General features: G+C 46.0%; 2 protein-coding genes across 2 annotated transcripts; one reads left to right on the top strand and one right to left on the bottom strand.

The window, feature by feature from the left end:
- Nucleotides 1-2,747: 2,747 nt before the first annotated feature.
- DUSP3 (dual specificity phosphatase 3) lies at nucleotides 2,748-10,194 on the bottom strand. The gene is made up of 3 exons (XM_006897858.1): nucleotides 10,070-10,194; nucleotides 5,768-5,994; nucleotides 2,748-2,947 (listed from the first exon to the last, which is right to left on the bottom strand). The coding sequence occupies exons 1-3, from the start codon at nucleotides 10,192-10,194 to the stop codon at nucleotides 2,748-2,750; spliced, it is 552 nt and encodes a 183-aa protein (XP_006897920.1).
- A 1,912-nt stretch (nucleotides 10,195-12,106) lies between these two features.
- On the top strand, nucleotides 12,107-18,210 carry LOC102845379 (chromosome unknown open reading frame, human C17orf105). The gene is made up of 5 exons (XM_006897857.1): nucleotides 12,107-12,258; nucleotides 12,799-12,869; nucleotides 13,358-13,476; nucleotides 16,407-16,530; nucleotides 18,152-18,210. Exons 1-5 carry the CDS (start codon nucleotides 12,135-12,137, stop codon nucleotides 18,206-18,208), a joined length of 495 nt encoding a protein of 164 aa, XP_006897919.1. The 5' UTR covers nucleotides 12,107-12,134; the 3' UTR covers nucleotides 18,209-18,210.
- Nucleotides 18,211-25,641: the final 7,431 nt, after the last annotated feature.

Raw genomic sequence — 25,641 nt, 5'->3', positions numbered from 1 at the left:
AGAGTGGACCATGGGTGTATACCGCCCACTAGACACTCTCAGGATGAGGGAGGGGTTTTAGGGCTTGACACTAAACAATAGTGTCCTCAAGTCGCTTTGACTGATCTTGACCCTACAGGACACAGCAGAATTGTCCCCTAGGGTTTCCAAGACTGTAATCTTCATGGAAGCAGACAGCCTCATCTTTCTTACCCAGAGTGGCTAGTGGGTTTGAACCACCGACCTTTTGGTTAGCAGCTGAACTTGAAGAAGAGTAAGGTATGAAAGAATTGGGCCTCAGAGAACAAGGGTCTTAAATTATTGCCTCAACGAGCCAGGCAACTCAAGAATCACACTTTTTAGCATTCCGAACCCCAGTTTCGTTTTCTTTTTAGAGTTAACACACTAATAGCTCTACCAATTTTACAAGGTCCTCTTGAGGCTCAAGTTAGGTTAAGTGGGGAAGTGACCTGACAATCATAAAGTGAGGTACACAGTTTAGTGATGGCTCTCTTACATGGGTCTATCTGGACAGATGTCCAGAAAAGAAGACAGGTTTCTTCAGGGATGATGTGGTCAGAGAATTCTTGTACCACCAAGTGAAGCCCCAAGACTATTTAACTAAGCATTGTCTCCTTTTCCTAGACAAAAACTCCTTGGTAAACTCTTTAAGAAGGCACATTCCCCATTTAAACTTTGGGAACTCAAAGGTAAAACTGAATTTCAAAGATTCAACACAATTCCCTGATATTTCACTTCAGGTAAGACTCCTTTTGCAGAGCCCCCTGCAAGCAGTCCTGCCACAATTCCAGGCTCCTGGGAGCTTGGCACACCCAGCAGAACAAGACCCTACACATCCTAGTTATATCTACTGAAAAATGAGGGGGAGGAGGTGGTGGCTAATTGCACAAATTTTTTATCAGACATTTTTGTGCTGGGTAGTGGTGTGCAACCCTGAAGAAACTGCTTTCCATCAGTGCAAAAAAAGTAAAGCCTTAACAACACTGTGTTCAAAACAAAATTCTTATATTCTAACAAAGGTGCACACGTGTGTGAGGGGACGTGCTAGTACATCCCAACTGCGTCAGAGGGAAAGTCCTAACGAGGCTGCTTGTCTGTGTTTGGACGCTCCGCCATGTTTTGTTTCTGTCCAGCTGAGTCACTTTGGTTCCCAAAGGCTCTTGTGGTCACACTACAGCCGATGTTCCAGGAGGGAAGAACCATGAGTAAAAGCACAGGGCGTGAGCCTGGGGCTGCTCTTCCAGGCTCCCCACCAGCTGCCTATCCCAGAGACACCCCCCTACACCCCCTCACAGTCACGCTCTAATTGGCCAACTTCCTCCCTCTACTCTGGGAATAGAAACGGAGACAAAAAGCAGCTAGCGTGAGTGGCTGGGGCTGGCCAACACTATAATTCAGGACAAAACCCTTGTAATTCTCCAAATGGTGGGGTTTTTAAATAGGCTGGGCCTCAACACCCTATTTTCTAAAAAAGAGAAAAATACAAGCATGGTCAGAACTTCGCTCTTCTAACAAATGAAGTGACGGTGAGGGTGGAAATAAAATAGTCCAACGGTGGCATGAATTGAGTCACTCAAAGGCCTTCCAGAGAGACACATTTTTAAAACTCTATGAGGAGAATCTCCCACAAGAAAGTGTCTGCTCACTCAGTTGGGCCGTTTAGTTTAAATGTCTCTAACTTTAAGGAAACATCTAACATCAAGTCTCTCTGTGGGAATTCCCAGCTAGCAGATACCCTGACCCCATTCCCTTCAGACCAGCCTCACCGGGGTTGGTGTCCCTCAGTTCTATATCTCCTGGTATTGCCAGGGCCCTCCTCCCACACCCGATCATAGAGAAATTTTTAAAAACATGTTCTGTTACTACTGTTCATTAGAAATCATAACTCCTGCATATCACTAAATGTAATGGCAATAGTAGTGACATAAACAACTAGCAACATTTAAATTATGGCTTTAAATTACAATAGTGCGTGCAGAAGAAACCACATTATTGAGGAATAATGACAGTTTTGGCCAGAGTGCATTGAAAGTTCAAAAAGTAAATCAGCTTATTTACTTGGAGGTAAAATAAGCCACGTAAGCCAGCTTGCCACAGAAAAATGTGTTTCTGTTCTTCAAACTTACAGGATGTTTTTATAAAAAATAGTTTCTGCTGAAATGCTGCACAAAAATTTTATAGACAATCACTGTGGTGTCACGTCCTGTGACAATGTCACGCTGGGTGTGGTCCACCCGGGACATCACAGCTTTAGACTTCATGACGTGGTCCAGTCGGTGAAAAGGGTGTGCAAGGCTGTGCGATCAGAAGACAGAGACACGGTGGAGGAAGAGGGCCCATGTTTGCATAGTTCCTTCCCTAGCGCTCAGGATGCTAAGATCTCCACGCAGGAGAGAACCCCGAAGTGTGGTGAAGGTCATGAGGTGCCCCTGTGGGCGTCCACACAAGCCCCTGCCCTGAGTCACTGAGAAGAAGCATGCACGTCACAGGCCTGCTTCTCTGGGCCCCCACCTGGGGAAGAGGACATCACAAACGACAGAACAGGACACACCAGGGAGCGAGGATGCACTTCTCAGCAAGCTGCTTTATGTGCTCCTCGGGAGAAGTGGCCCAGGGCTGTGTTAGGACAGACTCATTGGCAAGTGATACTTGGAGTGGGGTACACTTTGACTCCTAAACATGGCGGCTTGGGGCACTCAAGCCTCCCCAGATGCCTCTGGCGGAGAGGCAGTGGGAGCCCCCTCGAGTTACAACTTCCCCTCTTTGACTAGTCTGTCATTGAGATGGCAGAGTTGGGCCAGGAAACCATCATTGGGGCCAATCTCACGGTTCTGTCTCACAATGCTGAGGGCGGACTTGACATCCATCTTCTGACGCATCATGAGGTATGCGATGACGAGAGTCGGAGAGCGGCTGTAACCTTCACGGCAGTGGACAAGCACCCGGCCTAGAAGCAATAGAGAAGCAATATGAGCTGGGCTGTCCAGTCACATCACAACTCTAGTCCATGAAATGTAATCCAATGTAATCCATCAGAATGGCTAAAATGCAAACCACACAAGTGTTGGTGGGAGGTGGTACTGGAACTCTCACACGTGGCTAGTGGGGATGTTGACTGGTGCAACCACTTTGGAAAATTGAGGCTGTATCTGCTAAAGCTGGACACATGCATCCCTACTGCTCAATAACTCACTCCTAGGTACACGCCCAGTGAGAATGTGTACCCATATATTCATGTTTATGAAAAGAAATGCACTGAAATGCTTAGAGTGATAGGTGTGTGTTTTCTCTGACACCAACTGTAAACTAATTATTCCTATTCTCTCCTATTGTGACACTGAGTGTGATACTGTTTTTCTGAGTGTGATACTGTTTTTTCAATCTTCATCACACAGAGTTATGACAGATCTCTTCACCATCTGGTCTACCCCAAAACTTCAGACACAATCTAAGAGGAGTTCAGGGGTCCCAAGAGCTCTGCCACGAGGCTTGCTTCTCTCCATTCCCACCCCGTGGGGTCCTTGGCACTTCTCTCCTGCACCATCTCCAAACTGAGCTCTCTTGCTCCACCCTCACCACCACCAATCCACACACCTTTCCTGGTGACAGGTCTCTGAGCTCTGGTAGTCTAGGAGCAAGAAGCTGCACAGCAATCCCAAAGGCAGGTGGTTCGAATCCACCAGCTGCTCTGGGGAAGAAGGACGGGCAATCTCCTCCCATGTGATTAAAACCTCTAAAACCAGCTGGGGGTCCGCTGTGGATCGGTTCTGACTCAATGGTACGCAACAACAAGGCGCGGCTTGCTTTTGTTTTCTTCAGCTCTCTGCCTTTGCATATTGTTCCTTTCATACAAAATATTCTCTCCCTGGCGGCTGCTGGAAAACTCATCCCTCACTCATTGCCACTGAATCAGAACTGACTCATAGCTGACCCTCCAGTGGGTTTTCAGAGGCTATAAATCACGCAGGAAGAAAGTACCTGTCTTTCTCCCATGGAGCAGCTTATAGATTTGAACTGTTTGCCTTTGGGTTGATAGCACAACTCCATACCCTGTAGAGCACCAGACCTTCCGTACTCTATGAGCCCATCAAGTAGTTCCATTGTCAGCGCAGGATTTAGAATCCAAATGTTTGAAGTTACATGAACCTAGGTTTAAATTTTAACTTGCTGGTTGTTCACTATCTGGCTCAATGACTGCAGTTTCAGTATGGATTACACTTCAATATAAAGAAAAAAACCCTTACAAAAGGGTAAAACATCATGATAAGTGGAGAAAAGGCTGAAGTTGTCAAGAACTTCATCTTACTTGGATCCACAATCAACATTCACAGAAGCAGCAGTCAAGAAATGAAACAAAATCTGGTGTCCAAGACCTCTGTACAGTGCTACAGAGCAAGGATGTGTCACTTTCAAGACTAGGGTGCGTCTTAGTCATAGTCATGAAAAAGTCACGTGGACTGTTGTAGAACAGGACTGACATCAGGGTTGGGGTGAGACTGAGAAAGATTGGATAAATTATGTATACTGCATTGAAACAGATGAGGGAGAGAACTGTTTAAAAGCAATATATGATTGGGTATTATGGTCATGACAAGAGTCCAGAATGAAGGTTGCACAGAGGAGTGAATTGTGATGGTGGTGAATTGTATACCAATGAAAGAATTTTTCTTTTACTTTTCAAAGAGAAGAGCGATCTGGGAGGGAGAGGTAGGCAGGGAGAAAAGTACAACAGTGAATGAATGGAAATCCAAAGTCTCTGTAAACATTCATTAAAATTAATTATTTAAAAAAAAAAAGAAGTCAAGTGGAGAGAGGAAACCAAGCCAGAGAGCTCAGGCCACAGCAAGCTAGCAAGTCAGTATATTAAGAGAAGAGCTGGTGAGCTCTGCTAGCCTAGTGGCAAGAAGCTGCACTGCAATCTCAAGAGGTACATGGTTCAAATCCACCAGATGCTTTGCTGGAGAAGGAGGAACAATCTCCTCCTGTATCAGTCAGATCTGATTTGACGATACACACAAAAAATAATGAAATAAAATAAATTAAAAAAAAAAAAAAGAGAGAAGAGCTAAGCACATTCCCCAAGCTGGACCCTGGTTCTCCATCGATACAGAAGGCGGAGTCCAATGCTGATGGAGTGGAGGGAGCTGGGCTAGGATGGGGGTGACAAGACTGTAAAGGACCTGACAGTATAATTCCATGGTCTCCTAGGTCTTGACCATGAGTCTAGTAAACCTGGTTTACTGGAAATCATTCGGAGGGTGAGGCTGCTGGGTACAGAAGCATCAGTGTAGTAGACAGGCTAAGCACGGGCCACAAAATCAATGTCTCTGTGGGTGTTGGGCTGTATCACCTCCCCAGAGGGATGAGGGGGGAGGGAGTGAGTGGAGGTTGTAGGAAGGAGGAAAAGATAAAGGGAGAAAAAACTAAAAGCAGAAGGCAGCCCAGCTGCTGCCTGCCCTCAGGCCTTCTAGGGTTTCAGTAGCCGCTTCAGATTTACTTTAAGTGCAGGAGCTACAGAGAGCATTTTATAAGTGCCTACAAACAACCCTCAGGCACAATCCATCAAGCACAAGGACTCCTTGATGGCCTCATGTACCATATACAGGGCACTCCACAACAGCGAGTGAGTAGAGCGCTCTCACTCACTCACCCCGAGAGGGGACGTTGGAGGGTTTCCAGGAGGAAGGTCTGCATGGGATTGTTGTCTAGGACAGTCCAGCCCCAGCTGCCTCATATACATTGTTTTCAGGGCCCGCTGGCCTCTTACCGTTCTTTTGAGCCAGGGCCTGGTCAATGAAATCTGCAGCCTTTTCAAAGAAGGCGCTGAGGTTGAACTCCTGGGTGTCGTTGGCCTTGATGCCCAGGTAGGTGATGCCAGAGTCCTTGTAGAAGTTGGCACTGGTGTTGACGTGCATGAAGGACCTGCCTTCAGCAGCATTCAGGACATGGGTGATGCCAAGTTTCTGCAATTTAGGGATGTCTTGAGCCACCGATCTGGACAGGAAATAACACAAAGGATGATAAATAGGTAACTTGCAGGCTGAGACAGGAGGAGATAGGGAAGAAACTAAGCCTCGCGACATGCAAGCAAACTCTCCAGAGTCCAGCCCCTGCCACCTTCTCCAGCCTCATCTTATGACCTTTGCTCCTCTTCAGCCCTATCGAATAACCGGCAGCTTCTCCAAATAGACTGGGCACTGTTCCGGTCCCTCTGTCTGAAGCGCTCTCTCCCACCTTCTCTGCAGACATGCACCCTTGATCTTCCACCTCAAGCTTCCCTCCACCCCATTTGGTATCATATTCTTAGATAATAGTGATTCAAGACAGAGTCTAGCGCTGGGCTGCTTGGGGTCTGAGTCAAGCTCAGCCACTTTACCTGCCAGGGAACCTTGAGCAAGTTACTTAACTTTCCTGCACCTCAGTTTCCTTCACCAACAAAACAGGAACAATTGTAACGTACCTACTCACTCCCTGCACTTGTACGGAGTGTTAGGTGAGCAATTCACGGACAGGGTCTGACACACAACAGTATGAGCTACTATTCAAACTAGCAGGCCTGGTGGCGCAACAGTTAAGCTCACAGCTGCTAAGCAAAAAAGGCCAGACCCACCAGTAGTTCTGGGGGGTTGGGGAAAGATGTGGCAAGTCGGCTTCTGTAAAGACTACAGCCTTGGAAACTCAACAGGGCAGTCCTGTGTCCTATCGAGTCAACGTGAATCAGAAGCGTGACAACAGATGACCTTGGGGTTGGGGTACTATTCAGACACTTTGCTGTGCTGGTTAGTTTCGATGGCCAGGCTGTGAGTTCCAGGAGAGAGGAACCGTGGTGGCTTCAGGTCTCCACCCCCAGCACCGACTCAGGACGTGGCACACTGAAGGCGCTGAGCACACCTGGGCTGATGAGCGGAGGAGGAAAGGGGCACATCCAGGCAGGCGGGGGTCCTCTCTCCTTCCCGCCTACCTCCACCAGCCAAGTTTCTAGAGCTTTTCTGGATGTTAGCACTAGGGGAGAAAGTGACCCCCTCACTCCTCATCCCCAACGGCAGGACTGCGGAAATTACAAACTACATGATCTGAGTGGTCCCTTTACTTCCTTTCATGGTGTTATCTCAGTTCAATGGGCACTTTATACTTTATGCAGTATTTTTTATAAATTATTTAGATTGCCTACCCCATGTGCGCCACCAAAAAGGAGGGATGGCAATATCTCCACCCAACAGAGCTCAACTCTGGCCCTGAGAGGACAGACAGAAGGACAGGGCCATGCTCATTCTGTCAAGGGGCAGTACGAAGAGCAGAAGGTGTCCTGACAGCCAGCCTGCAGTCTTCCCAGCCCCCAACTCAGATCAAAGGCCAGAGGAGTGCAGGCCTGCTGCCTAATAAGGCGATGAACAGAGAGTCCTAGTTTTACTAAGGGGCTCTCAGTGAGTGGGGAAGTTCAAGTCATCTCAGCAATGGTCAAACCTCCCTCCCAGTCAAGGCCACGTTTCCCTAACAGAAGTGTTGTGGTTAGGTGCCATTGAGTAGACTACAATTCATAGCAACTCTATGAACAACAACTCTGAACCCTGCCCTATTTGTAAACCATCTTCAGGGCCTCTACTATGCCCAAGCTCACTGTTATAGGCCAGTGTCTATCCATCTCTGAGGGTTTTCCTCTCTTTTTATGACCCCACACCTTTCTCAGCACTGTCTTTTTCCAAAGACTGGCCCCTTCTGACAACATGCCCAAAGTGTGCGAGACGAAGTTCCACCATCCATGCACCACGATGCATTTCCCCAAGACAGATTTATTTTTTCTTTTGGCATTCCATGGGACACTTAAAAGTCTTCAGAACCCCAATTCAAAGGCACTAATTCGTCTTCATTCATTCTGATTCAGGGTCCAACTTCCATATGTGGGCAAGACAGTTTTCTAGAGTGGCTTCTAGAATTTTCCACTCCGGCATCCAGCAGAGGTTCCCCACCACCTTGGTCGCCACCGAGGATGTGGTGACAGTAGCGTCTGGCCAGCTCACTCCATGCTAAACATGCAAAGTGTCCTAAGGAATAGGCTTCCGTCTTGTGTCAAAAGGCCTCTTGCTGCTTGAGTGGGGGCGGTGGAGGTCAGTCAATATAAAAAATGTTGGGATTTTTGCTCACACAATACTGTACACGATTATAAAGCAAGGATCAAAAGAAAGGACAACACTAAAATAACTCGCTTTGAAGAGCCACTCCCATTCATCCCCATTCTCTAAAACGAATTCAACAGTCAGCAAATTGCCCAGTGTTATCATTACTACTAGTAGTGAGTGTCCTACAGCGTCTGACACAGCTGCCGCTATGTGCTGTGGAGGTGAATACAAGGGCTCCGAACCTTGCCCTGTCCTGAGCTAACCTCTCATCTCTGACATGGCTGATCCCACTGCCAGTCACTGTGTCAACTCATCTCATCCACAGTCTTCCTCTTTTGTGCTGACCCTCTACCCTGTCAATCAAGCATAATATCCTTCTCCAAGGCCTGGTCCCTCCTGGGAACATGCTCAGAGTATGTGAAACAGACTTTCAAAATCTTTGCCTCCTAGGAGCAAACTGGTGAGGCACAGTTTAAGTACTCAATATGGTGAGTGAATGACGGATAAGACATATCACACATGAAACGAGGCCCCCTGCCCCACTTAAAGTCCTTGACAAGCTCAGTGGCAAGGACTGACATGGCACGGAGGGAGGACACACAGTCCCTCAAGCTTCAGTGTGAAATGAGCGCGGCTGGGTAAGTTCTTGGTTTCCAATACACAGTCCTTGACCCTTTGGAACTTAGAAAGTTGGTAACGGTTCTCCTGGTCCCAGCTGTAACACATGCTCATGTGTTCTTTGTATTGGCTGCATTTCCATACCTTCAGGGATTGAATTGGGTTAGCCAAAAGACTTGTGCATAATGATGTTATGTGGAAGCTACATAATCACCTCCCCCCATGATCCTGATAAACCAAATAGCTGCAGGACAATTAAGGGGGGAATGCAGCACTCCCTAATCCCATCATAGCCTTAATGAGATACCTGGAGAGTGAGTCCCTTTAGGGTTGTGGCCAGTAATAGAGAGGTGAGAGGTGAGGAAGGAAAGCTGAGAAGGGAGGCTTGACCAAGAAATAACAGCTGGAGCTGGCCCCTAGGGACCCTGTTGGCTAGAACGGGAACTTGGACTTGAACTTGTATCTTGTATCCTAAATTGTAACAATGATTTTGTTTGTTAAAGCCACCCACTTGTGGTTTCTCTTATCACAGCATTAGACAAGTAAGACAAGGACCTCTCAGAATGGTTGATCCTGGATCTCCTGTCACTGAGAAATTCTTTTTGACAGTTTGATTAACAGGAAAATGTTCCTATCCTGGTAATAGGAACTTGGAAGTAATAAATAATAACTGTATTTCCTGGCAGTGAGGGAGCCTTTACTAGGTGATTGATGGCTCATGAGGTTTATCATTCGAGAACCCCACGTAAATCAAACCTCTCTGGAAAGCAAAAGGAGAGAAGAGGAAAGCGACCCCAGGTTAGTGAGATTCCCAGGGCTGAGGCTGCTCGCCTCGCCGGAAAGTTCCAAGCACGATTGTGACGTCAGCCCGTTGCCATGGCAGCGAAGGCAGACATTCCGCGATGACCTCACTGCAGAGCCAGGCAGCTGTCACATGACGTGCAGGCAGGAGACCGGCCGGGCGACGGCGGACCACCTGTTCCATGAACACGGAAGGCTGACACCGCCCAAGGCCGAGCCCCTGGCGGGTGGCAGCTTCGGGCCTGCAGCTGAGCTGGCCGGGTCGCTCGCTCAGGGGCCCCAAGTCCCCAAAGCTCTATGCATCCCACACACCCAACACACGGAGGCGGGCGCTGTCCGGGGTGGGGCCCGGTCCTGCCATCCGACGCGCGGGGCTTTGCCTCGGGCCCCTTCCCTGCCCCGTCACTGTTCCGAGAGGGACGCCACCCCCGGGCTCCCTGCCCGGCGCCTCCCAACACCCAGAGCCCCGGCTTTCCAGTGGGCGGGGCTCCCGGGGAGAGGCCGAAGGCCAGGGCCGGGGTGGGGGGACTCACGCGTTGCCCACGTAGATCCTCGGGGTGACCTCGTTGCAGGGCTGGCTCGGGAGGCTGTAGCAGCCACTGCCGTCCGAGAGCAGATCGTTGAGGTCTTGCACTGAGAGCTCGCACGGGCCCGCCATGGCGGCGGCCGAACCCTGCACGCTGGGGCAGAAGCGAGCCAGGGCTCCCAGCTCCGGGTCAGCTGGGCCGGGTTTTCCGCGCCGAGACCCGCCCCGCCCCGCCCCGGAGGCGGGCCTCGGCGCGCGCGGGAAGTTGCGGAGCGCCAGGCGCAGCAGCGTCAGCAGACACCATCGCTCCACGCTGCAGCGACACAGCGCTGCTGGGCGCCCGGAGGACGTTCCGCAAGACCCCTGGGCCTGCTCCCCTCGGCGGCAGTCCTGCCACTCTGGAGTTTGGGGCCCAAATGCAGGACGCAATAAATGCTGCGACTGACGGGGGTGCATCCACACGTCGCTCAACTTTTAGTACAACAGGGACCCCGGCTTTTGTCTCTGAGCTCTAACTCGGATAGGGGCCGGTACCTGGCAGCTTGTTAGAAATTCAGAGGCTCTGCTGAGCCCAGACCAGCCTAGTCAGAACATGCACCTGAAGAAACCCATTGTGGTTCCTGCTCTGAGGTGCACTGAGAAGTTTGGAATTCGGACCTCAGAAAATGAGGCTTTCAGAGTTTCAATCTGCTGAAAAATGGGGATAATAATGGGGTTGTTAAGATTAAATGTGACTGCACACCCATGTTTATTGCGGCTTTGTTAACAATAGCATGGGGTTGGAAACAACCTAAGTGCCCATCAACAAACGAATGGATAGAGAAGCTGTGGTATATTCACACAATGAAATACTATGTTGCATTGAAAAACAAGGAACTCATGCAATATTATTCAAAATGGATGAGCCTGGAGGACATTATGCTGAGTGAAGTATCTCAGTCACAAAAGGACAAATACTGCATGGTGCCACTGTTGTAAAACAGGACTAACCTCGGGGTTGGGGGAACACTGAGAAAGATGGGTTTAATAGTGTATACTGCGTTGAAACAGATGAAGGGAAAAACGGTTTAAAAGGGATATGTGATTAGGTATTTTTGTTATGACAGGAGTCCAGAGTGAAGGCTGCGTAGTGGAGTGGACCTGAAGGCAGGGATTGTAAAACAATGAGTTTTTATTTTTCCAAGAGGGTAGTGTACTAAGGGGGAGGGTTGGGAGGGAGGAAAAGTGCAACAATGAATAAATGGAAATCCAAAGTCTCTGTAAATTTTCATTGAAATAATAAATTTTAAAAAAGATTAAATGTGACAAGGAAAGCAGGACATAGTGAGTGCTCTTTTTTTCTTCATCAGCAAATGTTTTGAACCCCTACTGTCTGTCCCATCTTGTGTAAGCTGAAGTTGAATCAGGCCACCCTCTGGAGCTGCATCCAGCCTACTCTGAGTCACACAGCATCCACGGTTCTGGAGTTATTGAGCTCCCACTGTGTACAAAACCCAGACTCTGTCCTTGAAGAAAGCCACCCTCTCCCGTTGCCAGGAAAACGGAGGCACTTTCCCTAAAAGGGCAAATGTGGTCCCTGGAATTCAGGAAACCCATATACTAGTCTTGCTCTGCCTCTAACTTGCTTTGTTTTCTTGAGCTTCTGAGTTCTGCTCTGAATTTTTAACTGTCTTCTCTGCAATACGAATACACTAGTTCTGATTATCTTAAGGTCATTTTTTATTCCCCGAAAGGCAAAACCATTGCTGGAGAGACTATTCCATTTATAACCCCAGATATGCCAGAATTTCATTACCTGGGATCTTCTATCCCCCTCCCAGGACACCTTTCAAGGTTGGTGACACCTGCAGACCAAACACATAGAAAAGCAGCCTAGTCCCTTGCCCATCATCCTGATTTGTGTTAGGCTGGAGTCCAAGATAGAAGCTCAGGGACAGCCAGGCAGGTGTCTTGCCTGTCTCCAGTCCCTGATGTCATAACAGGGTAACTATGACAACCTTTTATGGGAAGGTCAAACACATCACAGAGGAAACTGGGATGCCTCATATGTGAAGTGAGATTAGGAAGAGAAGATGAACAATTCCCTGGATTACCTGGCCTACCCTGTCATCGTCTCTAACCACAGGCAAAGTACGAACTTCAGGAGGAAACTGGACTATGGCCACTACTTATCTCACAAGAATAGAATGCAAATAGGTATGTGGGCCACTTAGCTGGCTATCACTCTAAGATGGGTCCACCATAAAGATCTTGACAGTAAACCAGACTGGTATACAGACCTGTGATGATAAACCCAATGTGCTGGGTTTAGTTGAGCAGATATTAGCATCAGTGATAAAACTGGTCTTACGCCAGAGAGTTCAACTGATGGAAGCATTCATTAAACTCTTTAAAGTCAAAGTAACTTAGAAAAACAAGAGGGCATTAGTACCCAGTAGACAGCCTAGTAGTGCATAGGGAGGCAGTGGGAGAAGGCTCTTTTGTAAAATTAGAAGGACCTTTCTCACTGTAAAAATGTCTTTTTCTAGTCTTCACCATTCTTTCTTTCTGGCTCAGAACTTGTCAAAGATACCCACTTGAGTAATAAGCCAAACTGAAATTCTTGAGCTGGGTAAAGCTAGACTCCAAAGCTGTACTGTTAAGCTGTTGGCCTTCTCTAGCATGCAAGCAGGTTTGCTGTGGATGCGCTGAGGACTCTTGTCATGTAACATGACTCTTTCTGTCCCTCTTCTCTAGTGAAGCCTGCTGTTGATACCAAACCTCCAGTGGCACATACACATCACATTTTAAAATTGAGCAAACTACAGGTATTTGTTCTCACCATCTATATATGCATTTTAATACTTTATATCCTGTAGTCCCTGAATGGTGTCAGTGGTTAATGCATTCAGCTACTGAGTGAAAGGTTGGCAGTTCGGGTCCACTCAGAAGCACCTCGGATGAAAGGCCAGACAATAGAGCCCCCAAAATCAGCCATTTTAAAAGGGCGCTGAGCACCTTTTTATTTTGACACACATGGGATCACCATGGGTCAGATTTGAACAGACCATAAACATCGTGGTTGATTAATGATCTCTGTCCTAAGAGAGATTCCATTTCCCAGAGTCTTCAAAATACCCACCCAACCCAAGCGTTTATGACAAGCCTGCCACTTCACCCCTAGTTTTCTAAGCTCTACTCCAACCTCTGCAGTGGCCAGTTTGCCCCTTTGCCCCCTCCCCAGTTAAGCGTGATTGCTAAGTCAGCATATGCTGGAGCAACGATATCACTATGATGGCATGGGGTTTCTTACCAGGGTGAACAAAAGAGAATCGACAAAATTGAATATGAGAACAAGCAGCTGTGTCAGAAAATCGCCGATGCCCATCGCGGCCCTGCCAGGGTGGACTGCTGGAACGAATACTTATCCAAGAGGTAGCGTCCTTCTACTTTATTTCATTTCCGAAATGCCTCAGCTTCTTGTTGCACGTTAGCGCCAGTACTGCCAAAAGGAGTGTTACTTACGGGGCATTAGCCAACGGGGCGTCAGAAGATCACGTTGTTGTTATTAGGGACCATCAAGCTTCCTACCACTGAGGGCGACCAATGGCCAACAGATCAGACCATTGCCCCCTCCTGTGCGTCCTCACGATCTGCACCATGACGCGAGCCCACTGTTAGAGTCACTCTGTCATCCCGTCTCCTTGAGGGTCATCCTCCATGTTGCTGGCCCTCCCTCCACCTTTCCCAGCATGAGGTCTTTTCCCACAAACTAACCCCTGCTGAAAACATGCCCAAAGGACATGAGACCCAGTTTCATCAACCAGCAAGCACCCTGATTGTACTTCCTCCAAAACAGCTTTGTCTGCTCTTTTAGCAGCCCATGGAATATCTGATACTCTTCACCAATGCCATCATTTAAAGGCAGCGCTACTTTGATCTTCCTTTTTCCATTGTCCAACTTTCAGTTAGAAATACCATGGCTTGGATTAGGTACACCTTAGTCTTTAAGCGGATATCCTTGCTATATGGTACTTTGGTGAAGTCATTGATAGAAGATTTTTTTTTCCAATGCAATACAGCTTTTGATTTCTTCACTGCTACTACCCTGCATGTTAATTGTGGATCCAAGTAAAATGAAGTCACTGACAACTTCAGTCTTTTCTCTATCTACCAGGATGTTGCCTAATGGTCCAGTGGTGAAGATTTTTGGGGTTTTGATGCTGAGATATAATTTCTATTGAAGGCTGTAGTCTTTGATCTTCTGAAGTGTTTTAAATGTTATTCACTTTCTGTAAACAAGGTTGTGTCATCTGTGTAACACAGGGTGTTGAGTCTTTCTCCAATCCTGAAGTTATGTTTTTCTTCACATGGTTCAGCTTCTCAAATAATTTGTTCAGCAAACAAATTAAATAGGTGTGGAGAAAGGCTACAACCCTGAAACACACTTTTCCTGATTTTAAACGATGGTCCCTTGTTCTGTTTGCCAAATTGCTTCTTGGTCTATACATAGGTTTCTCATGTGCACAATTAAATGTTCTGGGATTCCTGTTTTTCTGAATCTTACCCATAATTTGTTATGATCCACACAATCAAATGCCTTTTCATAGTCAAGATGTAAACACCACTCTGATACTCCCTACTTTTGGTCAAGATTCATCTGACATCAGAAATTATATTCTTTATATCATGGCCTCTTCTGAATCCAGCTTGAATTTCTGACAGTTCCCTTCCCATGTACTGTACCAGCTGTTTTTAAGATAATCTTTAGCCAGATTTTACTTGCTTGTGATAGTAACATTATTTAATAATTTCCACATCCTGGGGGGTCACATTTTTGGGGAATGGGAACAAATGTGGATGTCTTCCAGTCAGTCAGTTGGCTGAGTAGCTGTCTTCCAGATTTTTTGGCATAAGTGTGTAAGTCCAGGGCTGCGTCTATTTCCTGACACGTCAATTGGTATTTCATCAATTCCTAGGGCCTCAGTTTTTTCCAATTCCTTCAGGGCAGCTTGAACTTCCTTCATTACCATTGGTTCTTGATCATATGTTACTTCCTGAAGAGGTTCAGTGTCAACCAACTCTTCTTAATTCAGTTACTGTATTTTTTTTAAATTTATTTTCATGAAAGTTTACAGAGACTTTGGATTTCCATTCATTCATTGTTGCACACTTACTTCTCTGCCCACACCTCCCCCCAGTTTGTTTTTCTCTTTGAAAAGTAAAAGGAAAAAAATTCTTTCATTGTTATACAATCCCCTCCACCCCCCCAGTCCACTCCACTATGCAGCTTTCATTCTGGACTCTTGTCATGACAATAACACCTAATCATATATTCCTACTAAACAGTTCTCACTCTCATGTGTTTCAATGAAGTATACATTATTTATCCTCTGTTAGTTTCTACCCAACCCCAATGTCAGTCCCACTTTACAACAGTGGCTCTGTGCAGTATTTGGCCTTTTGTGACTGAGATATTTCACTCAGCATAATGTCCTCCAGGGTCACCCATTTTTTATAATATATCATGAGTTCCTTTTTTTTCAATGCAGCATAGTATTCTATTGTGTGAATAATACCACAGCTTCTCTATCCATTCGTTTGTTGATGGGCACTTGGGTTGTTCCCAACTCTTTGCTATTGTGAACAAAGCTGCAATAAACAGGTGTGTGCATATATCTGCTTGGGTGGCAGTTCTGGTTTCTTTAGGGTATATTCCCAGTAGTGGAATTGCTGGGTCAAATGGTATTTCTATTTCCAACTTTTTGAGAAAGCACCGTACTGCCTTCCATAGTGGTTGCACCATTTTACACTCCCACCAACAGTGAATAAGGGTTCTAGTTTCTCCACAACCTTGCCAGCATTTGTTGTTTGCTGTGCTGTTAAGTTTTGCTATTCTTACTACAGTAAGATGATATCTCATAATTGTTTTGATTTGCATCTCTTTTGGAGCTAGGAATTTTGAACATTTTTTCATGTGTTTGTTCGCCATCTGGATGTCTTTTTTAATGAAGTGTCTGTTCATATCCTGTGCCCATTTTTCAATTGGATTGTTTACCTTTATCTTGTTGTGGTGATGGCTGTGTATTTCTTCCATCTTCTTTTGATGCTTCCTGCATCATTCAAGATTTTCCCACAGCATCCTGAAAATCCTTTACTTGTTTCCCAAAGTGCAGTCTGGTTCAATAGTTGGATACTGAGGTTAGAGTGAGTGAGGTATGTAAGATTTCCAGGTTCAGGGGGAAGAGGTACCCCCCAACCTGAGGCAGCCTGCATTTGAGATGTCATGACGTCCTCTGTTCCCCAACTCCTATGCAGAGAGTAAGTCTTCCTCTTTACTCATTTCAGGGGTTTGTGTTTTTCAGCTTAAACCGAGAAACAAGGAATCGGGAGCTGGTGAGAATCACCGTGGAAAACCAGGGCATTCTGAAGCGGCTTGGAGATCGCAAACCCCACTATGACCGCAGGGCAACTGAGAAAGATTGGCAGGCAAGTGGGCTCCTGGGTTTCTTCCAGACACACACAAAGACCCTGTGTTCGGAGGGAAAGAGAGGCTCCGAACGAGAGGCTGAGGAGGGCGGCTGAGGGCCTCATCTGTGAAGCAGCAACAAATCAAAAACCACCCAAAGCAACCGGCTGACAGCCCAAACAAGCAGCTAAAGAAATCGCCTTGGCTGCAAAGCTGTTATGTGTCCTTTTGGATCTTGGCTGAAAGCAGAGAATACCAGAAGAATGTCTATCTGTGTTTCATTGATTATGCAAAGGCATTTGACTGTGTGGATCATAACAAACTATGGCTGACTCTGAGAAGAATGGGAATCCCAGAACATTTAATTGTGCTAATACGAAACCTATACTTGGACCAAGAGGCAGTAGTCAGAACAGAGCAGGGTAACACTGCATGGTTCAAAATTGGGAAGGGTGTACGCCAGGGATGCATCCTGTCTCCATACCTTTTCAACATGTATGCAGAGCAGATTATCCGAGAGGCTGGGCTCTATGAGGAGAATTGTGGCATCAGGATTGGTGGAAGGTCTATTAACAATCTCCGTTATGCAGATAACACAACCCTGCTTGCTGAAACTGAGGAGGACCTCATGCACTTGCTGCGAAGGGTCAAGGACTGCAGCCTTCAGTATGGACTGAGGCTCAATGTCAAGAAGACAAAGATTCTCACCACTGGACCAATTGGCAGCGTCAGGATGGATGACGAAGAGATTGAGATTGTTCACAGCTTCAGTTTGCTCGGCTCCCCAGTCAACACTCTTGGCACCAGCAGTCAGGAAATCAAAAAGCGTATCGCAATGGGAAAGTTGGGGACCTCTCTAAAGTACTCAGGAGCAACAGTGTCTCTCTGGAGACTAAGGTGCGCCTGATACAGGCCATGGTATTTGCAATCGCTTGTTATGCATCAGAGAGTTGGACAATGACTAAGGAGGACAGAAGGAGAGTGGATGCTTTTGAGCTGTGGTGCTGGAGAAGGGTACTGAGTGTACCCTAGACTGCCAGGAAAACAAACAGATTTATCTTGGAGAGGATTAAACCAACCTACTCCCTGGAGGCAAGGATTCTGGGGCTTCGTCTGACATACTTTGGACATGTTGCCAGGAGGGACGGGTCCTTGGAGAGGGACATCATGCTTGGGAGGGTTGAGGGACAACGCAGGAGGGGAAGACCCTCTATGAGATGGATTGATTCGGTGACTAGGGTAATTGGGATGGGTGTGTCAGAGGCAGTGCGGTTGGCGCAGGATAGAGCAGGGTTTAGGGCTGTTGTGCATAGGGTCGCTATGAGTCGGAAACGACTCGACGGCACATAACAACAACAACAACAACAAGTTTATACGGAAAAGCTGAAGGTAGACACGCAAAGAAAAGGATGGGAATATGATTCAGTTCGTGGTTGATTGGCTTCACTTAGGAATGGGCCTGCCAGAGGGAAATGTAATCTTCAGGGTGTTAAAATACCAATTGCTGGCTTTGGTCTTTTTCTTTGGTCTTTTGGCCTTTTTCTTAGCCAGCCTTGGGATTTAAAGCTTTGGCTTTGGGACTAGCACTCTGCCACTAACCATTAATATCAATCTAACTTTTTCTCCCCTCCCCTCTTTAAGAATTCAAGGCGCTATATCAAGAACACAACAAAGTATCTTCTCTCCAAAGATGAATAGGTATGTTTTCACCCGGGGGCTCTTGACCTCAGAACACAGTAATCCTAGTTGTCACAGAAGCCCTAAGAACCTTGTCAGTGGGGAACTAGGGGCCCAGTTAAGGGGATACATTTTACTCTTCTCACTCAGTGAGGGAGTTCTGGTGGCCTCATGGGTAAGGACTTGTGCTGTCAACTCAAAAGCACATGGTTTGAATCCACTAGTTGCTCCAAGGGAGAAAGATGAGTAATCTCTTACAATGCCATTTACAGCCTCTGAAAAACCACTGTAGGGTCAACTACGAGCTATCGAGTCACATAACAATACCAACAAATATACTGAGGGAGCTCACCAAATATCCCACGGACTGACAAAAGGGCAAACAAATATATCTTGGGGGGAAAGTGCAGCCAGAGGGCTCCTTGGAGCCAAGGAGAGACCAGTCCTTGGAGAAGGACATCATGCTTGGAAAGGTGGAGAGTCAGTGAAGGAGGGGAAGATTCCTAACAAAATGGATTGACACAGTGACTGTAATAGTGGGTATGTATATGCCAGAGATGGTCAGGACGGCACAGGACGGTGCAGGGTTTAGAGCCACTGTTCAAAGAGTCTCTAAGAGTCGTAGTTGACTCGGTGGTGCTCAACAACTGGTAGCTCAGTCCATAGGGAGGTGTTCAAAGGCAGCAGCTCTCTGGCCGTTCAAATCTACCAGTGATTCCACAGGAGAAGGATGAGCAATCACATCTCGTGTGATTTACAGCCTCTAAAAACCTGCTGGAGGGTCGGCGGTGAGTCAGTTCTGATTCGATGACAGTGAGAGAGTCATATAATACCGACTGACTAGCTAACAGAGGACTAAGCTCGCTGTTTGTCTCTCTCTACAGCTGGGAGGTGATGCTGTCTTTCAGCAGCAGCTTCAAGATGTTCTCATCCCATTTCTTTTTCTATCAACTTTGAGAAATGATGTGTTCCAATTGGACATAAACAGATTCTTGTCTTCCATAAACAGATTCTTGTTTTCCATAACCTCTTCACTGTCATGTTCTGCCAACATTATGTATGGGTTTTCTGCCACTGTTCAAAAATGTGGCCAGCTTGGCTTTTTGGATTATTTAACATTATTAAAAATGACTACATTTTCGTGTTGCTTAAGCGATGGGCATAAATGGACAGACAGATATTTCAAAGAACAGATTTATGTGATTTTGATATTTCTCCTTATCTCTTCCCAACTTAATGAATACAAGGTTGTCCTCATGGGGGAAAAAGACAAGAAGATCCTAGGATTTCTTAACTGCTTTGAACCTCAAGACACTTCTCAAGTGGCTGGGTGCTCAATCTTATGATGCTACAATAAAGCTTGGAACACCAAATAAGTAAGTTACATTTAAGGTCTACAAGAACTCAAACTCTTTGCCACCAAATCAGGACTGACTCACAGCTGACCCTCTGACTACCTCTAAGTCAGATGGGAGGAGATTGCCTGTCTTTCTCCCTTGGAACCACTAGTGCATACAAACCACCAGAGAGGGGCTGCCTCTAAGTTAGCAGCACAGCTTCCTACGGACTACTTAGCTTGAACTCAAGGAGCTCTGGCAGCCTAGTGCTAAGAAGCTAGGCTGCAATCCTAAAGGTGAGTGGTTCAAATCCACCAGCTGCTCTGCAGGAGAAGGATGGGCAACTGTCATGGTAACTAAGAATGTTTTAAATCCCCATCTAATCTAGAGATAGGATGAGGCAGGAAGGAGGAAAGATGCATTTTTGCTTGCAGCTTTACAAAGAACTTGTAACACAGGAGAGTAAGAATGAGCAAAGAGATGAGTGACACAGAGAGAGGACATGTTAAACCCATTAAACTTGCACCATTGTCATGGGGGAAAGAAAAGTGGGTGACATAGTTCAACTATGTAAAAAAGGGAATTAAAGCACATAACACAATTAAGCTTCAGGCAACACAGGACACAAATGCCAATTGGCTCCTTCGTGAATGCACAAAATTGGTAAAGGAAATGCTCAATTCTCTTCATTTATGGGACAGCGACAGGAAAACCCTCAGTAGTATCCATGATGTTGTTGCATGATCGGTCATGCTGACTTTCAGCCTGATTTCTTTCTTTTTATTTTGAAGTAATTATGGGTTCACAGAACGTGCAAAAGAATGTACAGGAAGTTGTTGTAAATCCTTCACCCAGCATCTTCCAGTGGTATCGTCTCACAGAACTATAGTGTGATATCAAACCAGGATGTTGACATTGGTTCAACTCACAGAGTCTATTCCACCAGTTCTACACGCCTTCATTCCTGTCTGTGTGCATAGTTCTTTGTCATTTTATCACACAGAAGCCTTGCACAACCACCACATTCAAAATTTGTAACTGTATCATCATCAAAATGTTCCCTTGTGCCACTGCTAATAGCCATGGTCATCATCTCCCTGTCTCTGGACATTTACAAATCCATCCTGCGTCTTTACAGTTATGTTATTTCATGAATGATGCCAAAATAGCTATTTGGGAGCACAAGGGTGCTTCTCAGAGGCAATGATGATGATATTTCATCTCACACACTCTGGGTATGCTGTCAGATCGGGCTAGTCCTGGACAAAGGTATCATGTTGGGAAATGTGGAAGGTTCAAGAAAGAGAGGAAGCTCCTCAATGAGATGGATCCATACAGTGACTCTAACAACGGACTCGAGCATTTCTGAGACCGTGAGGACCGCACAGGGTAGAGCAAGGCTCAGCTCTGTCGTCCACCCAACAATAGCAACAATAACACGTAAGATTCATGATATATGTATCTGTTTGAGGCTCGTTCTTGGCTCTTTTTTTTTCCCATTAGCGCCATTTGTTTGCAGTTCATTCAAGTCATATCTTGTACATTGCTTTCCATTGCGGGTGTGAACATGCCACTTTGTGTCACCACCATGCATCCACTGAAGGACACTTGGGCAGCTCCTAGTGTTTTGGCAATTCCAAATAACGCTACACATCTTGGTGCATGATTCTACACAAAATAGTTCCGTATCTGTGAGAGAAATACCAAGAATGCAGCTACTGGGTTTTAGAGGAAGTCAGCTTTTCCATTTTAAAAGGAACTGAAGAGCCGTTTTCTAAAGGGATCAACTACTTCAGGCGACCATGAATGACCCGGTGGATCTGTAGCACCATCCGCACCTGCTGTGATCATCATTTTGGTTTTGATCATTATTTTGGTTTTGATAGGTGTAGAGTGCTATCTCATTGTGGTTTTAATTTTAATTTCTTTAGTGGCTAATGAGGAGGGTTCAGGTGACCTAGTCCCTGGGCAGTTGCACTGCTAACCCCAAGGTGAATCTACCAGAAGCATCGAGGGAGAAAAATGAGCAGTCTCCTCCTGTACAATTTCTTGCCTTCACACACTCACAGGAGCTAGGAGTCTGTGCTGTTCATCTCAAAGGCGATGACAGTCTTAGTAGCTTAGTAGGAACATTTCTCATGTACCTATTTGTGTATCTCCCATGTAGCCTCTCTGGTGAAATGTCTGTACGTGTCTCTTGCTCATTTTCTAATTGAATTGACTTGTTGGGGGTTTTATAATATTAGAGAGTTGGTTACATAGTTTAGATAGAAACATTTTGTTAGTTGTGTGGTTGGCAAATTATTTTTTTCTGCAAATTATTTTCTCCCAGTCTGTAATATCTCTCCATCTTTTAAAACAGCGTCTTGACCAGAACAAAAGCTTTTCATTTTGACGAAGCCAACTTTATTAACGATAAAAGTGTTTTACGCCTTGAGGTATCAATGCTCATATTCTTCCTGAGATAAGTGAGCTAATTTTATAAGATGTAGCCATGAAGGGGAACTGGGTAAAGAGCACATGGACTCTCTCTGTCTTAGATCTTAGAACTGCATGTGCATTTATACTTGCCTCAAAATAAGAAGTTTAATTTTCAAGGGGAAAACCAGCATGTCCAAATAGAAATATTTGGCTCCAAATCATCTCAGTCAGAGGGACTACCATTCTTGTAGGCAGACAGGCTAAAGCCCGGGGATCTCCTTTTACTGCCCCTCTCTTTCTCTTATCTTTCCCCGCTTTGTTGTTAGTGATGTGTGTCATCACACTGATTCTAGCCCATGGTGCTGCTGTCACTGCCAGGTGCTGTCAAGTTGATTGCAACTCACAGCAACCATGCCAGCCACAGATGGAAACCTTGCCCTGTCCTGTGCCATCCTCATGTCACTGTGCCAATCCATCCCGTTGAGTCTTCCTCTTTTCCACTGGCCATCTACTTTTTCCCAGCATGATATCTTTTTCCCAAAGACTGGCCCCTCCTAACAACATGTCCAAAGTACGTGAAACAGAGTCTCACCATCCTTGCCTCTCAGGAGCACCATGGTTCCAATTCCTCCAGGATAGATTTGTTCTTTGGCAATCTACTGTACATCCAATACTCTTCACCAGCTCAAAGGCATCAATTCTTCCTCGGTCTTCCATATTCACTACCCAACTTTCACATGCATAGAAAGTTATTGAAATATTGAGTGAGGTGTGTCTTAGTCTTTAAACTGACATCCTTGCTCTTTAGCACTTTAAAGAGGTTCTTAACAGTAGATTTTCCCAATGCAAAATGTCTTTTGATTTCTTGACTACTACCATGAGTATTGATTATGGATCTTAGTAAAATGAAATCCTTGACAACTTCAATCTTGTCTCCATTTATCACGATGTTGGCTGTTAGCCCAGTTGGCTCATAGCAACCCGAGAAGGCAGAGTAGCCCTGCCCTGGCCTACTGTACTCTGCAGGAGCACATCACCAGGTCTTTCCTCCAGCAAAGCCACTGGGCTGCTAGCCAAAGTGGTAACCTTTCAGTTGAGCCAAACTTCTAACCACTGCACCTTGGGGGCTACAAAATAACAGTGAGGCTCAAGCATGACCAATGATAGTGAGGACCGGGCTGTGTTTTGTTCATTGTTCAGAGAGTCACTGCGAGACAAAAACAACCAGAAGCACCTAACAACAACAAAAGGATCTTAGTTAAGCTCTACTTCTCAGTCTCTGGACTTGCCACTGCCCGTGTTTCAGGAACCTGTGACTTATGGTTGGTGGTGTTGATGAAAAAAACATACCCTTATTACTTCCTCGCTTAACAACATCAGTGACTTGCTATTGCTTCCAGAATGAGCCACGGCTTTAAAATGGCATGCCAAGCCCTCCATGGTACACATCCTTCCTTTTGTAGCCTCTGTCAACCGATATTCTTAGAGTCAAGCACCAGAAATCGAGTCTGTAGTGAAAGAAGCTATTGAAAGATCATGTATTAGTTCTCAGTACTTCCTACAAAACAGCAGATCCAAGATTCAGGCTTCACATTCAGGACAATTCTGCAGCCGGACTGTCTGGATGTCTGGGTGTGGTGGGTTCCACACACTGTTCAGCTTCCACTAGCTTTTTGGATACCCTTTGCCAAGTTTTCTTATGTCACTGCCTGATTTCAAACCGTTAAGGGGTACTTGCTTGGTGGAATGAGACTTAAAACTGCACGCCCACACACTCCAACACTGTGCATTTGTAAACAGGTATGTATCTTTGAAAAACACTCCTCTGTCTATGAGACCTTATCCTTTCTACTCCACAGATCTGGTGGCAACAGACACCTGTGGCTGCAGACGTGGCTTGTTCTAGATAATAGACATCATCTTCTCATACCTTGCTTTGTAATATGTGATAAGAGAACTAGTACTGTTTCATGTAATAATTGTGCAAAAACATTAAAGAGCAGAAACTGTTAAAGTGTGATGATTTCTTTCAAGTTACATCATAGCACGTGGTGCTCACCCACCCTTGGAGGGACATGATAGCTACAGTCCTCCGCGGAGCCTTGTTAGGCGAGTCTCAGAAACGATTTAGACCATGTGTGCTTTCTGCCTTATAAGCTCACTGTGGCTCCGGGCTCAGCTGTATGACGCAGATTTGGCTGCCCTTCGCACTTCCAGGGGGCAGCCCCCCTCCTCATCCTGGTCCTGCTCCACAACTCAAAAGCCAAATTCACTGAAGACACTGTAGGTACAAAGAAGTCCCCGTGCTTTTGCTAGAAAGTTCTGGAGAATGTGTCCCATTAGGTGCACCTATAAGAATTTAAAGCTCCTTAATTAAAAAAAAAAAAAGAAGAAGAATTTAAAGCTCTAAGGGTGCTCTGGTGGCCTAGTGGCAAGAAGCTACACTGCAATCCCAGATGTGCACGGTTTGAATCCACCAGATGCTATGCTGGAGAAGGAGGGGCAATCTCCTCCAGTATTAGTCAGATCCGATTTGACAGAACACACATAAAAAATAATTAAATTTTAAAAAAAGAAGTAAAGCTCCATCTTACATACTTTGGGCATGTTGCCAGCAGGGACCAGTCTTTGGAGGACATCATGGTTGGGAGGGTAGAGGCTCAGTGCAGGAGAGGAAGAGCCCAGATTAGATAGATGGACACATCTATCCATGTGGGCAGATGTGTCAGAGATGCTGAGATCAGCTCAGGACAGGGCAGGGTTCAGAGATACTGTTCAGAGGGTCACTGTGAGTTGTAGTCAACTTGATGGCACATTAACAAGCACCATGTTAGTGAGCTAGAGTTGTGAAAGTCGTTTTTGAAGGTAGAGTAGAAATTTCTAAACATGCTGCAAAACTTCTCCCTCTAACCTGGTGATCTCATCTTCTTGAGAGTAAATAAGCTTGAGCGTTTACAGCGTGGAATCAGCCTTTTATTAGTATTAGCAGGCAGGATGCATTGTATATTATTATAAATTTTCATTATGAACATGTTCCCCATTTAAAAGGCAATTCTTTGACATGTAGCCTCAGACGCTGCTGTAAATTTCCACTGCATTGAGTCCAGCCCATGGTGACCCCACGTATGCAGAGCAGAACTCCTCCACGGAGTTCTCAAGGCTGTGACCCTTCAGAAGCTTTGCCAGGCCTGCCTCCCGCTTGCGTTGGGTGGGTTTGGATCATGGCCCACTTGTCAGTTCAGTGCTTAGTCATTTGCACCACCCAGGGACTCCTCTGAAAGAGGCAGTGTGCATGGTAGTAGTGGCCAGCGCTGGCATGAAGGAGACTTGACCTCTAATACCAGTATGGAGACTTTCTTTCTCACTGGTGTAAGCTTAGAAAAGCTATTTATTACATTCTGCTTTTCTTGCTTGTGTAATAGGGCTGATATTCAGAAGCCTCTCCTCACAGTCTTAATCTGAGTAATTGTCACAATACTGTACATAAAGTCCTGATCACAGCACCTGGCACAGATTAGAGACTCACTAACTGGGAGCTCTGGTGGCCAAGTGGGTAGGGAGGTGCCAAAGGCAGGTAGATGGATTCTGTCAGCTGCTTCTCAGGAGAAAGATGGGAATTCTCCTCCCATGCAATTTATAGTCTCTGAAAATCCACTGGACGGTCAGCTATGAGTTGGTTTTGACTGTATGGCACTG

The sequence above is a fragment of the Elephantulus edwardii genome, unplaced genomic scaffold (assembly GCF_000299155.1).
Source record: "Elephantulus edwardii isolate Elephantulus edwardi_28Jun2011 unplaced genomic scaffold, EleEdw1.0 scaffold00216, whole genome shotgun sequence".
NCBI classification, from domain to species: domain Eukaryota; kingdom Metazoa; phylum Chordata; class Mammalia; order Macroscelidea; family Macroscelididae; genus Elephantulus; species Elephantulus edwardii.
Note: the sequence above shows the minus strand (reverse complement) of the source record. Positions and strands in the feature narration are given on the sequence as shown.